The sequence below is a fragment of the Cetorhinus maximus genome, chromosome X (assembly GCF_964194155.1).
Source record: "Cetorhinus maximus chromosome X, sCetMax3.hap1.1, whole genome shotgun sequence".
Taxonomy (NCBI): domain Eukaryota; kingdom Metazoa; phylum Chordata; class Chondrichthyes; order Lamniformes; family Cetorhinidae; genus Cetorhinus; species Cetorhinus maximus.
Window position 1 is genome coordinate 1,059,877 of NC_135917.1, and position 19,262 is coordinate 1,079,138.

Here is a 19,262-nt window from a genome sequence, read left to right on the forward strand (position 1 = left end):
GCAGCCAGCCAAAGGTGGAGGGATGACTGTTTGTTTAAGCCAGTGGATGGGGTGTTGAGTGTTGATTCCCTCATCTTCTGTAAGACCAATTTGGCTCCTATATCCTCCGGGGCTCAGTCAGTGATGGTATCCCTCTCACAGTATGTTCTGTGCCCTTGCTTTCCAAGTGCTTTCTAGAAGTGGTATTCAACAGAGTACTGATTCATGTAATCAGAGGAGGTTTCCTTGCCCATGTTTGATCTGAAAACATGAGAACAAGAGAAGGCCATTTAGCTTCTCAAACCTGCTATTCAATTAGATCATGGCTGATCTGTATCTCTACTTCACTTACCTGCCTTGGTTCCATATCCCATAATACACTTGGGGCAGAATTTTGCCCTTGGTGTGCGGCCTCAGTGGGGGCGGTCAGGAAACTGACCGCCACCCACGATCGACAGAGCAGCGCCAATTAGGGTCCACCCAGCGTGAAAGGCGGCTGGGGAATCTGTGAGGGGGCCAATGGCGACCCAGCGGCTGATTCAAAAGCAGCTCACGGATGGATGCTGAAGTCTCTATGGATCCCGTTGCGGTTGGACATGGCAGGTGGGAGGGCAGGTCGGTGGGGCAGTCGGCCTGGCGTTTCTCGCATGAGTACTTCGCAGCCCCCTTGGAGGAGGTTGCAGCCAGGAGGGAAACCCTTATCCCCAGAGACGGGAGGGAGAGGCCCCCACACCTCACCAGAAAGGCCTGGGAGGAGGTTGCATCCAGGGTCAGCAGCCATGATGTGGTGAGGCGCACCTGATGGGCTCTATCTTAAAATTGAAGTGCATAAATTTGAATGTTATCTTTGTGTTACAGAGTGCCGTGTACAGAGATGATATATATGAAAATCCATCCGTTTTTCTACATGCTGGCTCACCTGGCATTTCGATGATATCTGTTCTTTATTGACACATACAAATAACAGCAGGTGCATGGAACACGTTGACTTTACCAGTGGTTGGAATGAACAATACAGTAGGTTCCATGCAAGAATCAGGTACTTAGATCACAAGCCCAGCCAAGCGATCAGTGTCTATACAACATGCACTTGAATTGTTCGTTGTATGGATGTTTTACTGGCCTGTTTTCTCCTCCCACTCCCAGTTTTAGACAAGTCTGCTCCAGTGCAATCATAAGTTGGCACTTCCACCTTCTGTACTGCCCTCTGCCAACGTTCATAAATCTGGAAACGTCCAACTTGCAGGCTGACTCTGCTATCAAATCCAAGAACAGAGACAGGGAAGAATAGGCTCTTTGTATTCGTGGAAGGTCACATGACAATTGTAGAGGTTTTGTGCCGCAGTGAGTGGTGTCCCTGCCTCTGAGCCAGAAACTCTGGGTTCGAGTCCCGCCCAGGGCTCGATGGCCAAGGAAGGTGAGTTCATAAGACGACCAATCAGGATGATTATCAACCTGCAAATTTTTTCGTCACATGCCAATAGCAAGCGGTAAGTGGGAGAGATTACTGGTCAGCCATGTGGTGGAAAGAAAGTTGGAGCCTCTATACCATCAATATCCGTAGCTCCAGACTACAACGTGCATGTAAAAGTGCATGTTGTCACAGCAGCTCTTACTCTCTGAGTGATCTGTAACACCACTACCGCCAAATGACAATTGTGTTTAAAAGGATAAAGGGATTTGATAGGATAGATATGGAGAGACTGTTTGTACTGGTGGGGAAATCCAGAATAAGAGCATAATCTTAAAATTGGAGCGAGGCCCATGTAAAAGGGAAATCAGGAAGCATTTTTTCACAAAGAGTGGAGAAAGTTTGTAGATCAGCACAGGCCAAGGATGGAACCAGGGCCTGTCTTGCTCAGTACCACACTGGATGTGATCACCTTTCTGTAGCTGATGGCATATTTCTCTCTGTAAAGTGCCATTAAACACCTTCCCAGTTAAGTTCATACATTTTCCTTTAACTTGGCACATGGAAGTGAACAGAACCCCTGGGGTAAGGTTTCTGTGGTCTTCTCCCTTTTTCTTGGAAAACTGTAAAAGTGCCCACGATTTCAGGTTTATGATTTCACTGGAAATTATAACTAGAAGAAATGTCTCCAGTCCCATTCTGAACAGCAGCCTAAGCACGGCTCAGTTTGCACCAGGCAGTCCACTTAACAAATGAGCCACCAAATGAGGCTTATGTCTTCCACTTTTAAGAATCCCAGAGAAATACTCTTGACCTTACACTCAGTGTTCATCTGTCATACTTCAAACTGTCTGAACAATGAAAAAAGAAAGCCAGTCATTTTCATGCTGATTTTTCTGACCTTGGTTACCTGGCCTTTCCCTGCGCAAATGTCCCCGGCAATTAATCTCAGTTTATGACTGTTTCATCTACTCCCTGACAGGGAATATCTGAGTGGCGGTCTTAAAGGGACAGGCTGAGTTAAACACAGCTGTCTCTGAGGCTAAATATTCCTATCTGCGAGCAGGAGAAATGACTGGCTTTGTGGACAATCATATTACTGTGAGTTTGAATTAATGGCTCCTTTTGTTCTCTCTCTTTGGATCCAAACATAGAAGAAAGTCATGCCATGCAAATATACACCAACGCCCACAGAGGCGAGAACTGCTAGATCACCTGATACCTATCTGATCCTGGAGTGCAGTTGCCTGAGTGTATCTGTGCCCTTTGCTCATCTTGGCTGTCCAGCCTGAAGCCTCGCATCGATCAGTGAACCACGCCAAAGCACCAAGGTAATGTAAATTTATAATAAAATCAATAAATTCTAATTTCCACTGGAAACTGGACACAGCGCAAGTCTCATCAGATGAGGAAATCGCCTCAAATTCGCATGCAGCAGATTCAGAGAAGCATGGAGTGGGGCAGCTGATTTTATTGAGAAATGAGAGGTGCCTATGTTTATCATGCTCGTCCTCCTAAAAGGTCAGTAATCTTCAGTTCAAGAGCATCACTGGGTGAGGTTCTGAGGACTGCAGGAGTAAGTTTATCAAGGGGGTTCTGCATTTTCACCAGGATGGTTCTCAATCACTCCAATCCAATTTTTATGCATTGATTTCTTTGTTTAATCAATCACTGGGAGGGGTGGGGGGGTGGATATTGCTCCAGCTTCTATGTATAGCAGAGTTGTAAATGCCTTATGAAGATTTGCTCTGGTCAATGCTCCCAGTGAAATTGTTTTCTAATGTACAGGAAGGGAAAGGGGGTTCTGTTTCTAATCCTGGTAATGTTGTGAGTAAGGAGAGGGGGTTATTTACCTTTCCAAAATAAACAATATATCTCCCATGCAAATACCATAGACCTGGAATTTCCTGTAAGTACAGCGTCCACCAAAGAATGTACTAAATATGTCTGCCACTTACACTAAACACACTTGAAGCAGTTTAGCAATGCAAGTGGCAGTCATACTTAGTTCCTTACAGGGTTATCAATATACCAGGATTGTCCTGGAGTCTCCAGGAATTTAAACAAAAAGCTAAAAGCTACTGCGGATGCTGGAAATCCAAAACAAAAACAGAATTACCTGGAAAAACTCAGCAGGTCTGGCAGCATCGGCGGAGAAGAAAACAGTTGACGTTTCGAGTCCTCACGACCCTTCGGCAGAACTTCTGCCGAAGGGTCGTGAGGACTCGAAACGTCAACATGTTTTCTTCTCCACCGATGCTGCCAGACCTGCTGAGTTTTTCCAGGTAATTCTGTTTTTATTTCTCCAGGAATTTAAGATTAGTCTCCAGGACACTGCTGCAAGCTAAACCCAGGAGAAAATCACAGGGGCACTAAAAAAGCTTGTGCTTTTTTTTAATTTTCTTAGAACACTCCTGTTCATTAATTATAAAAGTATTGGATATAGGGAAAATTGGGTTACGAGTCTTTTCACCAATTTCTTTTTTCCAGGTGGGGCACCATTAGGATTGACATGTTGGGCGATCAAAGGTGGGAGTATGAGGGGCGGAGCAGTAAGAGGTGAAAGTTATATGATGAAACTATGAGGAATATATTCAACCAGAGTTGGCAACCCTAGTTCCTCACCATTGATGTAGGGTTCAGTGCTTTTCCACCTTGCAAGAGTTCCTTCATTCACGCTGACGTCTTCTTTTTACAGCATAATACATTGATTTGCAGAAAGTTACAATCCAAACCATAATGTCAGTGGAAACCGTCTTTAACACTGTTAGCAACACCTCTGGATTGCTGATATGGAGAATTGAGGTGAGTCGGCACTCTGAGCTGCACACTTATTTATAAATAGATGGGGGAAATTTCCCCCAATCAGTTGTCATAACTCAGACATAAGATTGACAGAAACCCCAGATAGGAGCTCGCACCATATTTACAGCTGTTAATCAGGCTCTCCTGATAAATAATTCACTCTGAGTTGTAGAATTTTTGTTTGCAGTGGGGTCCTCTTGGGAGACCAAGAGACAGTAATCCAAATGGGCTCACTTGTGAGATCATCAACTAGGAGTAAAGTTCTTGATCAGCGGCTCACCTACACAGTTCAAACCAATAGCAGCCTACTTCTTTCAGATGTCACTAAGTATTGGAAGTGGAAGTTTTATTTTGAGCTTTATTTATGTCACTAAGTTTTATAACTCTTTGTTAAGTGTGATCTATTTTTATCAGAAATTGGAGTTGGTGCCTGTTCCTGAGAAGGCCCATGGCAGCTTTTTTGATGGTGACTGCTACATCCTCCTAGCGGTAAGTTAAAGATCTGGCTTTGCAGCATTACAGATGGAAATAAAGCCCATTAAACCATTTTTGGGTGTTGGTTCTTGTTAAAGTGATGGAAGTCAGTATGGGAAATGGAAAATGGAAAATATTCCAATTTTTTGGACCCAACATCGCCCAGGGCAGGTATAACATTAGATATAGAGTAAAGCTTCCTTTGCACTAACACTCCAGGGTAGGTACAGCATAGGGTTAGATACAGAGTAAAGCTCCCTCTACACTGTCCCCATCAAACACTCCCGGGACAGGTACAGCACGGGGTTAGATACAGAATAAAGCTCCCTCTACACAATGCCCATCAAACACTCCCAGGGCAGGTACAGCACGGGGTTAGATACAGAGTAAAGCTCCCTCTACACCGTCCCCATCAAACACTCCCAGGACAGGTACAGCACGGGGTTAGATACAGAGTAAAGCTCCCTCTACACCGTCCCCATCAAACATTCCCAGGACAGGTACAGCACGGGGTTAGATACAGAATAAAGCTCCCTCTACACAATGCCCATCAAACACTCCCAGGACAGGTACAGCACGGTGTTAGATACAGAGTAAAGCTCCCTCTCAGATATCACAATAATTATGATATTTCTATTTCCCACCCAAATGTGCTTATGGTTTATCTGTTGAGATAACCAATTGATCTTAAGTTGTGGGCTGTTTAGAATGGAATTATTCTGGGGTGCACTGAGATAATTGGCGCGGCCTAATGGTGGGGGAAGGATGAGTTTCTGCTCTTGAGTCTCTAGCTGGTCAGAGCAAAAACTGGCATTTAAAAAAAAAGAAGAAATGTTTGATGAGTGTTTAATTTTCTTAGCCAGTGTACTAGTGGGAATACTACAACAGCCTCCATGCCCCTGTACTAGAAAGGGAAATCAGCCAGAGTTCCTGCTTCTGATTCTTATCAATTGATCTGTGCTGGAAACACATTTGCGTGTGAATGACAGAGTGGTGAGAATGTGAAACTCACTACCACAAGGAATAGTTGAGGTGAATATTATAGTTGTATTTAAAGGGAAATTGGATAAACACGTGAGGGAGAAAGGAATAGAATGGCATGCTGATATGCTGAGATGAAGTAGGGGTGGGAGGAAGCTTGTGTGGAGCATAAATGCCAGCCTTGACCTTTGGTCTGAATGGCCTGTTTTTGTGCTGTACGCTCTATGTATGGAGAAGGGTATGGGCAGGATCAGGCTGGAATAAGATCACTCCTACATCCTCATTCTGGTCATGTGTTACAGTCTTGTCTGCGCCAGCCCACCTATGCTTGTTGATTTACATTGGCTCCTGGTCCGACAATACCTCCATTTTAAAATTCTCATCCTTGTTTTCAAATCACTCCATTGTCTCCTTGCCCCCTCCCTATTACTGTAACCTCCTCCAGCCCTACAACCCTCCCAAATCTCTGCACGCCTGCAATTCCCGATTTAATCACTCCATATTGGCGGCCATGCTTTCAGCTGTCTGGACTCTAAGCTCTAGGATTCCCCCATAACCTCTCTGCCTCTCTACCTTCCTTTTAAGATGGTTCTTTAATTTCCTTAGGTGGCTTTAGTGTCAAATTTTTGTCTGATTTACGCTCCTGTGAAGTGCCTTGGGACATCTTATGTTAAAGGCAATATATTAATGCAAGATATTGTTAAAATGTTCAAAATCTTTTCTCCACCTCCATCGTGCAGACCCAGAGAGTTGGCAATGGTCTCAAGCGTGACATCCATTTCTGGATTGGGATGAAGTCGTCCCAGGATGAGCAGGGTGCAGCTGCAATTTACACCACCCAGCTGGACGAACACCTGGAAGGAGGTCCAGTGCAGCATCGGGAAGTGCAGCAACATGAGTCAGACACCTTCAAGGGTTATTTCAAAAGTGGGATCATGTGAGTCCTTTCCCTTCTCTGCGAATAGGAGGACAGACAGCACTTGGGGCGTGATACTCGGGGGACTTGATGCCTGGGGCTCGATATTGGTGGGGGCACGGTGCTTGGGGCTTGATATGCAGGGGAACATGGTGCTTGGGGTTCAATATTTGGAGGAACACAGTGTTTGGGGCTTGATATTCAGGGGGCACATGGTGCTCATGAAAGTTTCAGGGAAACAACTTGTCAGTTAGTGACGGTTAGTTCTAAAAACATATCCGCAAATAACCGTGACCTCATTAAACCTTTAGTTTCATTGTAAGGTTCATAGAGCCTTACAGCACAGGAGGAGGCCATTCGGCCCATTGTGCTGTCCCGGCTCTCTGAAAGAGCTATCTAATTAGTCCTGCTCCCTTGCAGCTTTGCTATAGCCCTGCACTATTTTCCTTCAATTATTATTGTTCCTCCCCATTGTTTCTGCCCTCCTCCCTCCCACCTGCCCAAAGACATTTACTCCTTGCTGGTCTACTCTACCTCAAGCGGTTGACTTTGAATGTCTCACCCAAGGAACCAAGTGTGCCTTAACAGTGAGTAGTGAGAGACTATTCAACCATCAAAGCAATCCCAACTGTTCAATCCTGTACCTCCCACCAAGATGTTCATATGTGTGCACTTTCCAGGAGGGATCACTGTCGGGTGCTCAGGAGCAGGATCCCTGCTTATTTTGCTCCTACCCAGCTCATCGTTTACTGAGGTAATCAAAGCTAACAGTGCAGACTAGGGATTGAATCTGGGGTTCCTTGCTCTGTATTTTCAATGGGAAAATTCAAGGAGTTATCAGAATGAAATTTATTTGCGCATGAGGTTTTGTTAATATCCCCATCCTTCCTTGTCCTCATTGTTTTTCTGAAACTGGCTGAGCAGCCAATTGACTCCCAGGCCTCTGCCAGTGCTGTTCCGAATTCACCACTAGGAAGTCCATGGGAGACGTCCTGAAGCACAAACTCTTAATTGTTCTTCTCTTAATGTGGAGGCCTCCAGGCTCTGTGTTATCTCCTTACAAGTTTGGAAAAAATATTTTCAGGGTGTTGGCAATGCTGGCAAGGCTGCATATATTGGCCATTCTTAGTTAGCTGGACAAGGTGGGGATGGGCAGCCTTCTTGAGCCACCACAGTCCATGCAATGGTTCTCTTATAGTGGTGTTAGGTGGGGAGTTCCAGGATAATGACCCATTGATGATAAAGGAACAGCAATACATGTCCAAGTCAAGATGGTGGGTAATTTGGAGATGAACCAAACTTGGTCTCCTAGTATGTTGGTAATCAAGGAGTGACAGATGTGCCAGGGCCCTGAGGGTATGAATTGCACTGCTGGAGTGCAATTCTACTTTTTCTAATGGCCCAAAGTGCATCATGTATAGCCTGCTAGATCTGTCCTTAGTCTGTGCCACTTAGAACAGTGAAATTGGCAGCTCAATAGAATTGGAGGGGGGAGCAGTTAAGCCACGTCCTCCCCACTCTACAGCACTACATGTTGTTGTGCTCCACCACTATGCTGACCAACCAGCTTTGGAACACCCTGAGGGTGTGAAAGGCAAGTTCTTTGGCTGTAGCACTGGTCAGGCGCAGTGTCGCGCTCCCCTGACATTTCCCTGTCAACATGCCATGTGTCTATTTCTTGCAGCTACAAGAAAGGGGGTGTGGCCTCTGGAATGAAGCACGTGGAAACTAACATTTACAATGTGCAGCGCCTCCTCCACGTGAAAGGAAAGAAGACTGTCACTGCTACTGAGGTGAGACTGTCCCCCGAACGCTACCTCTGCAGCCAGATGAGCCTGAACCTATCCACTATATCAGGGTCATGGATTGGTCTTGGGCAGCTCTCACAACATGGTGCTTTGTCAACCTCTTGAAAGGTTAAACAGGCTGCAGCTCTTTTCTCTCAAAGAGAAGGCTGATAGTGACCTTCAAGATTATGATATGATTCAATAGGGTAGACGTAGAGAAGGTGTTTCCACTTGTGGGGGAGACCAGAACTTGAGGCCATGAATATAAAGCAGTCACTAATAAATCCAATAGGGAATTCAGGAGAAACTTCTTTACCCAGAGAGTGGTGAGAATGTGGAACTCGCTACCACAGGGGGTGGTTGAGGCCAATAGTTTAGATACATTTACGGGGAAGCTGGATGAACACATTAAGGAGAAAGGAATGGAAGGATATGGTGATGGGGGTGAGATGAAGTAAGGGGGTGGGAAGAAGCTCATGTGTAGCATAAGCACCTACATAGATCTGTCTGTCCTGGAGTGCTGCTTTGGGCTGCATTAGAGTGCTTCAGTTGGAGTTTGGTGAAAGAGGGAATTTTAAGGGTTATTTTCTATCTAAAGTCTAATCTTTCTTTAATTTAGCAACTAACTAAAAATAGTTCTTTGGGTTGGGAGAAGATGAGTTTTAGTCCAGCTTTAAAACAGGGGTTATAAAGGCTCTGATTGCAGCTGCAGCTAGTTATTGGTTAGCTGGTTTTTAGAAGCTAGATTCAGACAGCATAAAAGCAAGCCATCTACAGTGCTGCTTTGGGCTGCACTGGAGTGCTGCTTTTGGCTGCGTTAGAGTGCTTCAGTTGGGAGTTTGGTGAGAGAGGGAAGGCGATGTACCTTTCATTTTTTACCTTTCCTCAGTAAGAAGAGTGATGGCCTTGGTAAGTAGGACCTGGTAAGTATTTCTTCTGTCCTTAATATTCTCTAAACTAGAGGAAGTAAAAGTAAATGGAGTAATTTCAGGGTAATTCATGACAGGACAGCTCGGCCAAATGGAATGCTCCTCCTATGCAATGTGGGAAGTCAGGGACACTTCCAGTGTGCAGGAAGTGTCTCTAGCTGCAGCTGCCAGAAATCTGTGTTTTGGAGCTGGAGCTGTGGCTGGAGTCACTGTGGATACCATGTACAGTGAGGTGGTCACACTGCAGGTGAAGAGTGCACAGGCAGAAAAGGAATGGGTGACCACCAGACAGAGTAAAAGCACTAGTGCAGGTAGTGCAGGAGTCCCCTGGGTCCATCCCCCTCTCCAACATATTTTCCGTTTTGGATACTGCTGGGGGACATGGTATCTCAGGGGAATGCAGCAAGAGCCAAGTCTGTGGCACCACGAGTGGCTCAGCTGCACAGAGGGAGGAGGGGGGCAACAAAGAGTGGGAGAGCAATAGTGATAGCGGATTCTATCATAAGGGGAATAGATAGACATTTGTGCGGTCGCAAACATGACACCAGGATGGTATGTTGCCTCCCTGTTGCCAGGTTCAAGGATTTCACTGAGCGGCTGCAGGACATTGAGGGTGAACAGCCAGAAGTCATGGTTGATATCAGTACCAACGACATAGGTAAAAAGAGGGATGAGGTCCTGAAAGCAGGATATAGGGAACAAGGAAATAAATTTAGAAACAGGACCTCAAAGGTAGTGATCTCAGGATTACTCCCAGTGCCATGTGCTACCAAGATCAAGAATATGAAAATACACCAGGTGAATGTGTGGCTGGAGAGATGGTGTAGGAGGGAGGGATTTAGATTCCTGAGGCACTGGGACCAATTCTGATGAAGATTGGACCTGTACAAGCTGGATGGGTTGCACCCCAGCAGGACCTGGGACCAATATCCTCACAGGGGTATTCGCTAGTACTGTGGGGAAGGGTTTAAACTAGATTGGCAGGGGGATGGGGAGACACAAGAGAGGGAGGGAAATAAAGATAGAAATGGAAGACAGAAAAGTGGAAAGCAAAAGTGGAAGGCAGAGGAAACAAGGACTGGCAGCAAATAGGGCCATAGTACAAAAAAAGATGTGTAAAAATGTTAAAAAGACAAGTCTAAAGGCACTGTATCTGATTGCACGGAGCATTCACAATAAGGTAGATGAATTAACAGCGCAAATAGATGTAAACGGGTATGATATGATTTTGATTATGGAGTCATGGCTGCACGGTGACCAGGGCTGGGAACTGAATATCCAAGGGTATTCGATATTTAGGACGGACAGGCAAAAAGGAAAAGGAGGTGGCGTGGTGTTGTTGGTTAAGGATGAAATCAGTGCGATAGTAAGAGAGGATATTGGCTCAGAAAATCTAGGTGGAGAATGAGTCTGAGTGGAGCTAAGAAGCAACAAGAGGCAGAAAACATTAGTAGGAGTTGTCTATAGGCCTCCAAACACTAGTGATAAGGTAAGGGAAGGCATTAAACATGAAATTAGAGATGGATGTAATAACGGTGCTACAGTAACCATGGGTGACTTTAATCTACATATAGACTGGGCAAACCAAATTAGCAATAATACCGTGGTGGATGAATCCCTGGAGTGTGTACGTGATGGTTACTTAGACCAGTATGTTGAGGAACTGACTAGGGAACAGGCTATGCTAGATTTGGTATTGTGCAATGAGGAGGGATTAATTAATAATCTTGTTGTGCGGGGTCCTTTAGGGAACAGTGATCATAATATGATAGAATTCTTCATTAGGATGAAAAGTGAAGCAGTCTGATCTGAAACTAGGTTCCTAAATCTAAACAAAGGAAACTACAAAGGTATGAAGTGTGAGTTGGCTAAGATAGATTGGGGAAATTCATTAAAAGGCATGACGGTGGATAGACAATGGCTAATATTTAAGGAACAAATGTATGCATTGCAACAGTTATACATTCCTTTCTGGTGCAAAAACATAACAGGAAAAGCAGCCCAACCATGGCTAACAAAAGAAATTAATGATAGTATTAGATCCAAAGAGGAGCCATATAAAGTTGCTAGAAAAAGAAGCAAGCCTGAGGATTGGGAGCAGTTTAGAATTCAGCAAAGGAGGACCAAGAGATTGATTAAGAGGGGAAAAATAGACTATGAGAATAAACCTGCAAGCAAGATAAAAGTGGACTGTGAAAGCTATAAGTGTGTAAAAAGAAAAAGATTAGTGAAGACAAACGTAGGTCCCTTACAGTGCGAAACAGGAGAACTTATAATTGAGAACAAGGAAATGGCAGAGTAATTAAACAATTACTTTAGTTCTGTCTTCACGGAAGAAGACACAAATAACTTCCCAGAAATACTAGGGAACCAAGGGTCTGGTGAGAAGGAGGAATTGAAGGAAATTAGTATTACTAAAACAATAGTTTTTTTCTATTTGCTCGTGGGATGTGGATGTCGCTGGCTAGCATTTATTGCCCATCCCTAATTGCCCTTGTTCAGAGGGCATTTTTAAGAGTCAACCACATTGCTGTGGGTCTGGAGCCAACATGTAGGCCAGACCAGGTGAGGGATGGCAGATTTCCTTCCCTAAAAGACATTAGTGAACCAGATAGGTTTTTTCGACAATGCCTTCATGGTCGTCAGTAGACTTTTAATTCCAGATATTTATTGAATTCAAATTCCACCATCTGCCATGGTGGGATTCAAACCTTGGTCCCCAGAGCATTAACCTAGATCTCTGGAATACCAGTCCAGTGACAATACCACTACGCCACCGCCTCCCCTGCTGGAGAAATTAATGGGGCTGAAAGCCAATAAATCCCCAGGGCCTGATAATCTACATCCCAGAGTACTAAAGGAGGTGGCCATGGAAATAGTGGATGCGTTGGTTGTCATCTTCCAAAATTCTGTAGATTCTTTAACAGTCCCGGCAGATTGGAAGGTGGCAAATGTAACCCTAAAGGACATAGCTGCTAGGCTGGGCCTGTGGCAGGTGGTGAGGGAACCAACAAGAGGGAAAAACATAACTGACTTCATCCTCACCAACCTGCCTGCTGCATCTGTCCACGACAGTGTCAGTAGGAGTGACCACCGCACACACGTTGTGGAGGCAAAGTCCCATCTTCACATTGAGGATACCCTCCATTGTGCTAAATGGGATAGATTTCGAACAGATCTAGCAACTCAAGGCTGGGCATCCATGAGATGCTGTGGGCCATCAGCAGCAGCAGTATTGTACTCGAACACAATCTGTAACTTCATGACTCAGCATATCCTCCAGTCTACCATTACCATGAAGCCAGGGGATCAACCCTGGATCAATGAAGAGTGCGGGAGGGCATGCCAGGAGCAGCACCGGGCATATCTAAAAATGAGGTGTCAACCTGGTGAAGCTATAACACAGGAGCATAAGCAGCAAGTGATAGACAGGGCTAAGCGATTCCACAACCAACGGATCAGATCTAAGCTCTGCAGTCCTGCCACATCCAGTCGTAAATGGTGGTGGACAATTAAACAACTCACTGGAGGAGGAGGCTCCACAAATATCCCCATCCTCACTGATGGTGGAGCCCAGCATATCAGTGCAAAAGATAAGGCTGAAGCATTCGCAACAATCTTCAGCCAGAAGTGCCGTGTGGATGATCTAACTTGGCCTCCTCCGGAGGTCCCCAGCATCACCGATGCTAGTCTTCAGCCAATTCAATTCACTCCACGTGATATCTAGAAACGGCTGAAGGCACTGGATACTGCAAAGGCTATAGGCCCTGACAATATTCCGGCAATAGTACTGAAGACTTGTGCTCCAGAACTTGCCGCACCCCTAGCCAAGCTGTTCCAGTGCAGCTACAACACTGGCATCTACCCGGCTTTGTGGAGAATTGCCAAGGTATGTCCTGTACACAAAATGCAGGACAATCCAACCCGGCCAATTACTGCCCCATCAGTCTACTCTCGATCGTCAGTAAAGTAATGAAGGGGTCATCAACAGTGCTATAAGCAGCACTTGCTTAGCAATAACCTGCTCGCTGATGCCCAGTTTGGGTTCCGTCAGGGCCACTCAGCTCCTGACCTCATTACAGCCCTTGTTTCAAACATGGACAAAAGAGCTAAACTCCAGAGGTGAAATGAGAGTGATTGCCTTTGACATCAAGGTCGTATTGGACAGAGCGTGGCATCAAGGAGAACTAGCAAAACTGGAGTCAATGGGAATCAGGGGGGAAACTCTCCACTGGTTGGAGTCATACTTAGCACAAAGGAAGGTGGTTGTGGTTGTTGGTGGTCAATCATTTCAGCTCCAGGACATCACTACAGGAGTTCCTGAGGGTAGTATCCTCTGCCCAACCATCTTCAGCTGCTTCACCAATGATCTTCCTTCCATCATAAGGTCAGAAGTGGGGATGTTTGCTGGTGATTGCACAACGTTCACCATTTGTGACTCCTCAGATGCTGAAGCAGTGCATACAATATCCAGGCTTGGGCTGACAAGTGGCAAGTAACATTCGCACCACACAAGTGCCAGGCAATGACCATTTCCAACAAGAGAGAATCTAACCATCACCCCTTGATGTTCAATGGCATTACCATCTCTGAAGCCCCCACTATCAACATCCTGGGGGTTACCATTGACCAGAAACTAAATTGGACTAGCCATATAAATACTGTGGCTACAAGAGCAGTTCAGAGGCTAGGAATCCTGCAACAAGTAACTCACCTCCTGACTCCCCAAAGCCTGTTCACCATCTACAAGGCACAAGTCAGGAGTGTGATGGAATACTCCCCACTTGCCTGGACGAGTGCAGCTCCCACAACACTCAAGAAGCTTGACACCATCCAGGACAAAGCAGCCCCGCTTGATGGGCACCCCATCCACAAACATTCACTCCCTCCACCACCGATGCACAGTAGCAGCAGTGTGCACCATCTACAAGATGCACTGCAGGAATTCACCAGGGCTCCTTGGACAGCACCTTACAAGCCTACAACCACTACCATCTAGAAGGACAAGGGCAGCAGATAGATGGGAGCACCACCACCTGGAACTTCCCCTCCAAATCACTCACCATCCTGACTTGGAAATATATCACTGTTCCTTCATTGTCGCTGGGTCAAAATCCTGGAACTCCCTTCCTAACAGCACAGTGGACACACATGGACATCACATGGACTGTAGTGGTTCAAGAAGGCAGCTCACCACCACCTTCTCAAGGGCAACTGGGGATGGGCAATAAATGCTGGTCCAGCCAGAGACACCCACATCCCGTGAAAGAATTTTTTAAAAACCACGGAAGGTTGTGGAGGCCAAGTCACTGAATATATTTAAAAAGGAAATAGATTTCTGGACTCTAAAGCCGTCAAGGGGTATGGGAAGAGCACGGGGGTACAGCGTTGAGATAAAGGATCAGCCATGATCATATTGAATGGCGGAGCAGGCTCAAAGGGCCGAATGACCTACTCCTGCTCCTATTTCCTATGTTTCTATGTTTTCCATAGTTGGGCTGAATAGTCTGTTTCTGTGCTGTAGACTTAATGTAACTATGTAAGGGGGAGTGCTACACTGTCAGATTGGATGTGCAACATGAAAGGTGGTGACATAGGAACATTAGGAACAGGAGAAGGTCATTCAACCCCTCAAGCATATTACATAGGAACAGGAGGAAGCTGTTAAGCATGAACTGCCCATTGGGTGTGGTGCTTATCCCCATTATCATAGAGCAATAGTTGGGTCCCTGCAGTCTCCTGTTTTTACGCATTCTCTGATGCTCATTTTATCCACCCCAGGAAGGAGGAAGGAAGGCTGAGTGAACACCTTCAGGCCCTGACTCCAAATCTCAACCCATTGAGCAGCCCAACTCTTTCGAGAAGATACAATAACTGATGAATCTCTGGTTCTTGGCACTGGGGTGAAAGTTATTCTATTGTGTATTATATGTTTTACAGGTTGAAATGAGTTGGAAGAGTTACAACTTGGGTGACGTATTTCTACTGGATATTGGCAAAGTTATAATTCAGTGGAATGGGCCGGGCAGCAATAGAATGGAGCGGCTGAAGGTAATGTTATTTGGCAGTCAATGCTTTCTCTGCTTTTATGAAGAACCTTTTAAGACGTAACATTCGGAGACTTTTTCATGGGGTAAATTCCCTAAATTTCCACTTCAATGCACTATCGAGAGAGTGCTGCATTGTTGGAAGAGCCATTAAATTAAGGCCGTGGCAGCCTGTTGGATGTTAAAGATGTCATAACACTATTTGCAGAAAAGAAGGAAGTTCTCCCAGTCCTGGCCAAATTTCATCACTGAACCAATGCCACCATAAAGAAGTAATCTGGTCATTCATCTCATTGCTGTCTGTAAGATGGTAATGGTGCAAAATGTCTGTAGGGTGTAATCAGATGCCGTGCTGCTTAATCCGGTAACATTCTGAATTGTCAGATGTGGCTCACTAGGTAGCACTTTCACCTCTGATTCATGCTCTACTTCAAAGGCTTGAACACAACATCCAGACTGACATTCTCAGTATGGCACTGAGGGAGTGCTGCACTGTCAGAGGGGCAATACTAAAGGAGTGCTGCACTGTCGGAGGGTCAATACTGAGGGAGTGCTGCACTGTCGGAGGGTCAATACTGAAGGAGTGCTGCACTGTCAGAGGGTCAATACTGAAGGAGTGCTGCACTGTCGGAGGGTCAATACTGAGGGAGTGCTGCACTGTCGGAGGGTCAATACTGAGGGAGTGCTGCACTGTCGGAGGGTCAGTACTGAGGGAGTGCTGCACTGTTGGAGGATCAATACTGAGGGAGGGCTGCACTGTTGGAGGGACAGTACTGAAGGAGTGCTGCACTGCAGGAGATACTGAACTGAGGGTGTGCCACACTTTTGGAGGTGCAGTACTGAGCACTGCACTATTGGAGGGTCAGTACTGATAGAGAGCTGCACCGTTGGAGGTACCGAAGGAGTGCTGCACTGTTGGAAGTACAGTATGGAGGGACAGTACTGTGGGAGTGCTGCACTGTTGGAAGTACAGTATGGAGGGACAGTACTGTGGGAGTGCTGCACTGTTGGAGGGACAGTACTGCAGGAGCACTGCAATGTCGAAATGCCAGTGCTGAGGGAGCGCCACACTGCTGGAGGGTCAGTGCTGAGGGAACGCCGCACTGCTGAAGGGTCAGTGCTGAGGGAACACCGCACTGCTGAAAGGTCAGTGCTGAGGGAGCGCCGCACTGCTGGAGGGTCAGTGCTGAGGGAACGCCGCACTGCTGAGGGGTCAGTGCTGATGGAGCGCCGCACTGCTGGAGGGTCAGTGCTGAGGGAACGCCGCACTGCTGAAGGGTCAGTGCTGAGGCAGCGCCGCACTGCTGGAGGGTCAGTGCTGAGGGAGTGCCGCACTATCAGAGGTGTTGTCTTTTGGAAGAGACATTAAACCGAGGCCCCGTCTTTCCCTTTTCAGATGGATGTAAAAAAATCCCATGGCACTATTTTGAAGTCTGCCATCACTATCCATAGTTCCAGACTACAACATGCAAGTAAAAGTACATGTTGCCACAGAAACTCAGAGTCCCTGAGTGATCTGTAACACACCACCACCACCAATATTTTGAAGAAGTGCAAGGAAGGTCTTGCTGGTGTCCTGGGTCAATATTTATGCTCGACCAATATCATTTAAAATGATTATCCAGTCATTATCACATTGCTGTTTGGTGGAACTTGCTGTGTGCAAATTGGCAACTGCATTTCCTGCACTACAAGTGACTACACTTCAAAAGGTACTTCATTGACTGTAAAGTGCTTTGGGATATCCAGGGTTGTGAAAGGTGCTATAGAAATGCGAGTTAGTTCTTTTTCTTTCTTTATCAGATCCTCCTCACAATGAGTTAATATTTCTTTGAACTCTATTTGTCTTCTCTATAGGGTATGCAGCTCGCCAAGGACATTAGGGATCGGGAGCGAGGTGGACGCGCAGAGATCGGAGTGATCGAAGGTGACCAGGAACAGAAATCTCCTGAGCTGATGAAGGTTGTAATAAACTTTCTTGGGGAAAGGACCAAGAAAATAAATCCACCAACATCTGATGAAAAAGCAGGTCAACAACAGAAAGCCAACATTAGCCTCTACCAGTAAGAGTATAAGTAAACCCAGCTCCATTTTATATATAGAATAACAGATTGTTGGGATTGGGTTGCATATAAAATAGCTAATGTTTGGGATATTTTAAATATAGAAAATTGCATATGTGGAACATGTTGCATATAGAATATCACATGCAGATCATGTTTTATACATTAGTGTATGTGTGGAGCATGTTATATATAGAATAGCACATATGGAGAGGTGTACTACATATATGATAGCACTCATGCAGATGGTTACATACAGCGTAGCTGATATGGAGTGTGTTAGAAATAGGGGTTCAGAAAATGTCATAACCCATGAACAAATGTTGAGGTGTTTAATCCTCACCATCTAATCCCTGAGACATGTCACAACCCTAAACACGCTGCAGCCTATGTTACTCGTTATGATATGTGGTGATGGAGCTTGTGGTGATATTCCATTCTGGTTCTAAGATTTCGCTGTTTTCTTTATCAGTGAGAGATGTCAGGGCAGGCAATGACAAATAGGAGGTGAATAGGAGATGTTGTAGACATTATGCTGTGAATAGTGGGCCATGTATATAATTCAAAGGCAAAGCGATTTTGCGATGCTGCATTATTATTTTGTGACACACCATAAAGCATTCAAATAAAACAACAGCTACAAACAGATAAAGAGTTAGAAACAAACAAAAACAAGCTGCCTTTATCACTCAGTGTTTCAGATGCTCATGGACATATGGAAGTGACCGAAGTTGCCACACGGCCTCTCATCCAGGACATGCTGAATCACAATGTGAGTACTCAGCACAGCTTTCATCCTCCCTTAGGCTTTGAGCATTCAAGAACATGGGCCAAACACGTTTTCTCCTCCGCTATTTATTGGTGATACTGACCCATCAAACCACTTAACTGACCATGTAGGACATTCGCTAAAACAGTACGTGTTTTGTGATGGCCAAGATTTGACACCTCCAACGGTGGAAGTTCTATCACAGCACCACCTGCAGGGATCATATTTAATTGCAAAAACCTTAAGAACCCATTTTCCCATAAAACGTGGATTACATGGAAACATAGACCCCACATACTGATAAATATATTATTTGTAAGTGGGTTATTGCATTTAATAATGTGAAATTGTTCAATATCTTTCAGGATTGCTATGTACTAGACCAAGGTGGAACTAAGGTTTATGTCTGGAAGGGAAAACAAGCTACAAAGGCAGAGAAACAAGCTGCTATGTCTAGGGCTCTGGTAAGGACAGTCTAATGACCTGTAATGTCTAGACTGCTGGTTGGTACAGTTTAACAAGCCGCAATGTCTAGACCCCTAGTAAGTTTGTCTAAAAGATGAGTCATCTGTTCAATCTTGGTTAGATCCTCAAGGCATCAAAAGGAAGGGAGGCAAAAAAGGTTTTTCTCCCAATGTTCTTCCCTGACTTCACTGACTCATGCTGAGGTTCAACAGGTTCCAGCTGCCTTCTGATATCTTCCACAAGTGGCTATTTATACAGTGAGTCTAGACAAGTGAGTGCTGGTGGGCTATTTAACCATCAAAACACCGCCTAATTCTGTCCTTTCCTGCTTAATATGCACACATGCTCATTTTTCAGCACAAGTCTTTGGATAGTGATCTGGAACCACAATCTTAGTCAAGTTTCCTCTAGGCTTAAAAACATGTCCGCAGTTGCCTTGATGTCTAATTGAAACCAGCAAGGTGCCTGTGCTGAGTTAGCATACCTCAACTTGGAGAAAACCTTTGGCCTCAGTACCCGCTGAGCTCGAAAATTGAAAAGTCAGCCTGGTTACAGCTCCTGAGCTGCTTGTACCTTACCTAATGCTGGATTGAATTGATTAACTGAGCCAGATTGACCTGCAGGCAGGTGTTCAGT

The 19,262-nt window shown here is 45.4% G+C and overlaps 2 protein-coding genes across 2 annotated transcripts in view; one reads left to right on the forward strand and one right to left on the reverse strand.

Moving 5' to 3' along the window:
• LOC144672776 (EEF1A lysine methyltransferase 3-like) overlaps nt 1–19,262 on the reverse strand; it is a 192,689-nt gene that overhangs the window by 130,876 nt on the left and 42,551 nt on the right. The window lies entirely within an intron of this gene.
• Nucleotides 2,584–19,262, forward strand: part of avil (advillin) — a 36,380-nt gene continuing 19,701 nt past the window's right edge. Inside the window, exons 1-9 of the mRNA XM_078534552.1 lie at nt 2,584–2,721; nt 4,089–4,195; nt 4,610–4,684; nt 6,391–6,587; nt 8,251–8,359; nt 15,223–15,333; nt 17,187–17,392; nt 18,086–18,164; nt 18,527–18,625. Coding sequence (XP_078390678.1) covers nt 4,130–4,195; nt 4,610–4,684; nt 6,391–6,587; nt 8,251–8,359; nt 15,223–15,333; nt 17,187–17,392; nt 18,086–18,164; nt 18,527–18,625 — 942 coding nt within the window. The 5' untranslated portion in view covers nt 2,584–2,721; nt 4,089–4,129. The remainder of the gene's footprint in view (nt 2,722–4,088; nt 4,196–4,609; nt 4,685–6,390; nt 6,588–8,250; nt 8,360–15,222; nt 15,334–17,186; nt 17,393–18,085; nt 18,165–18,526; nt 18,626–19,262) is intronic.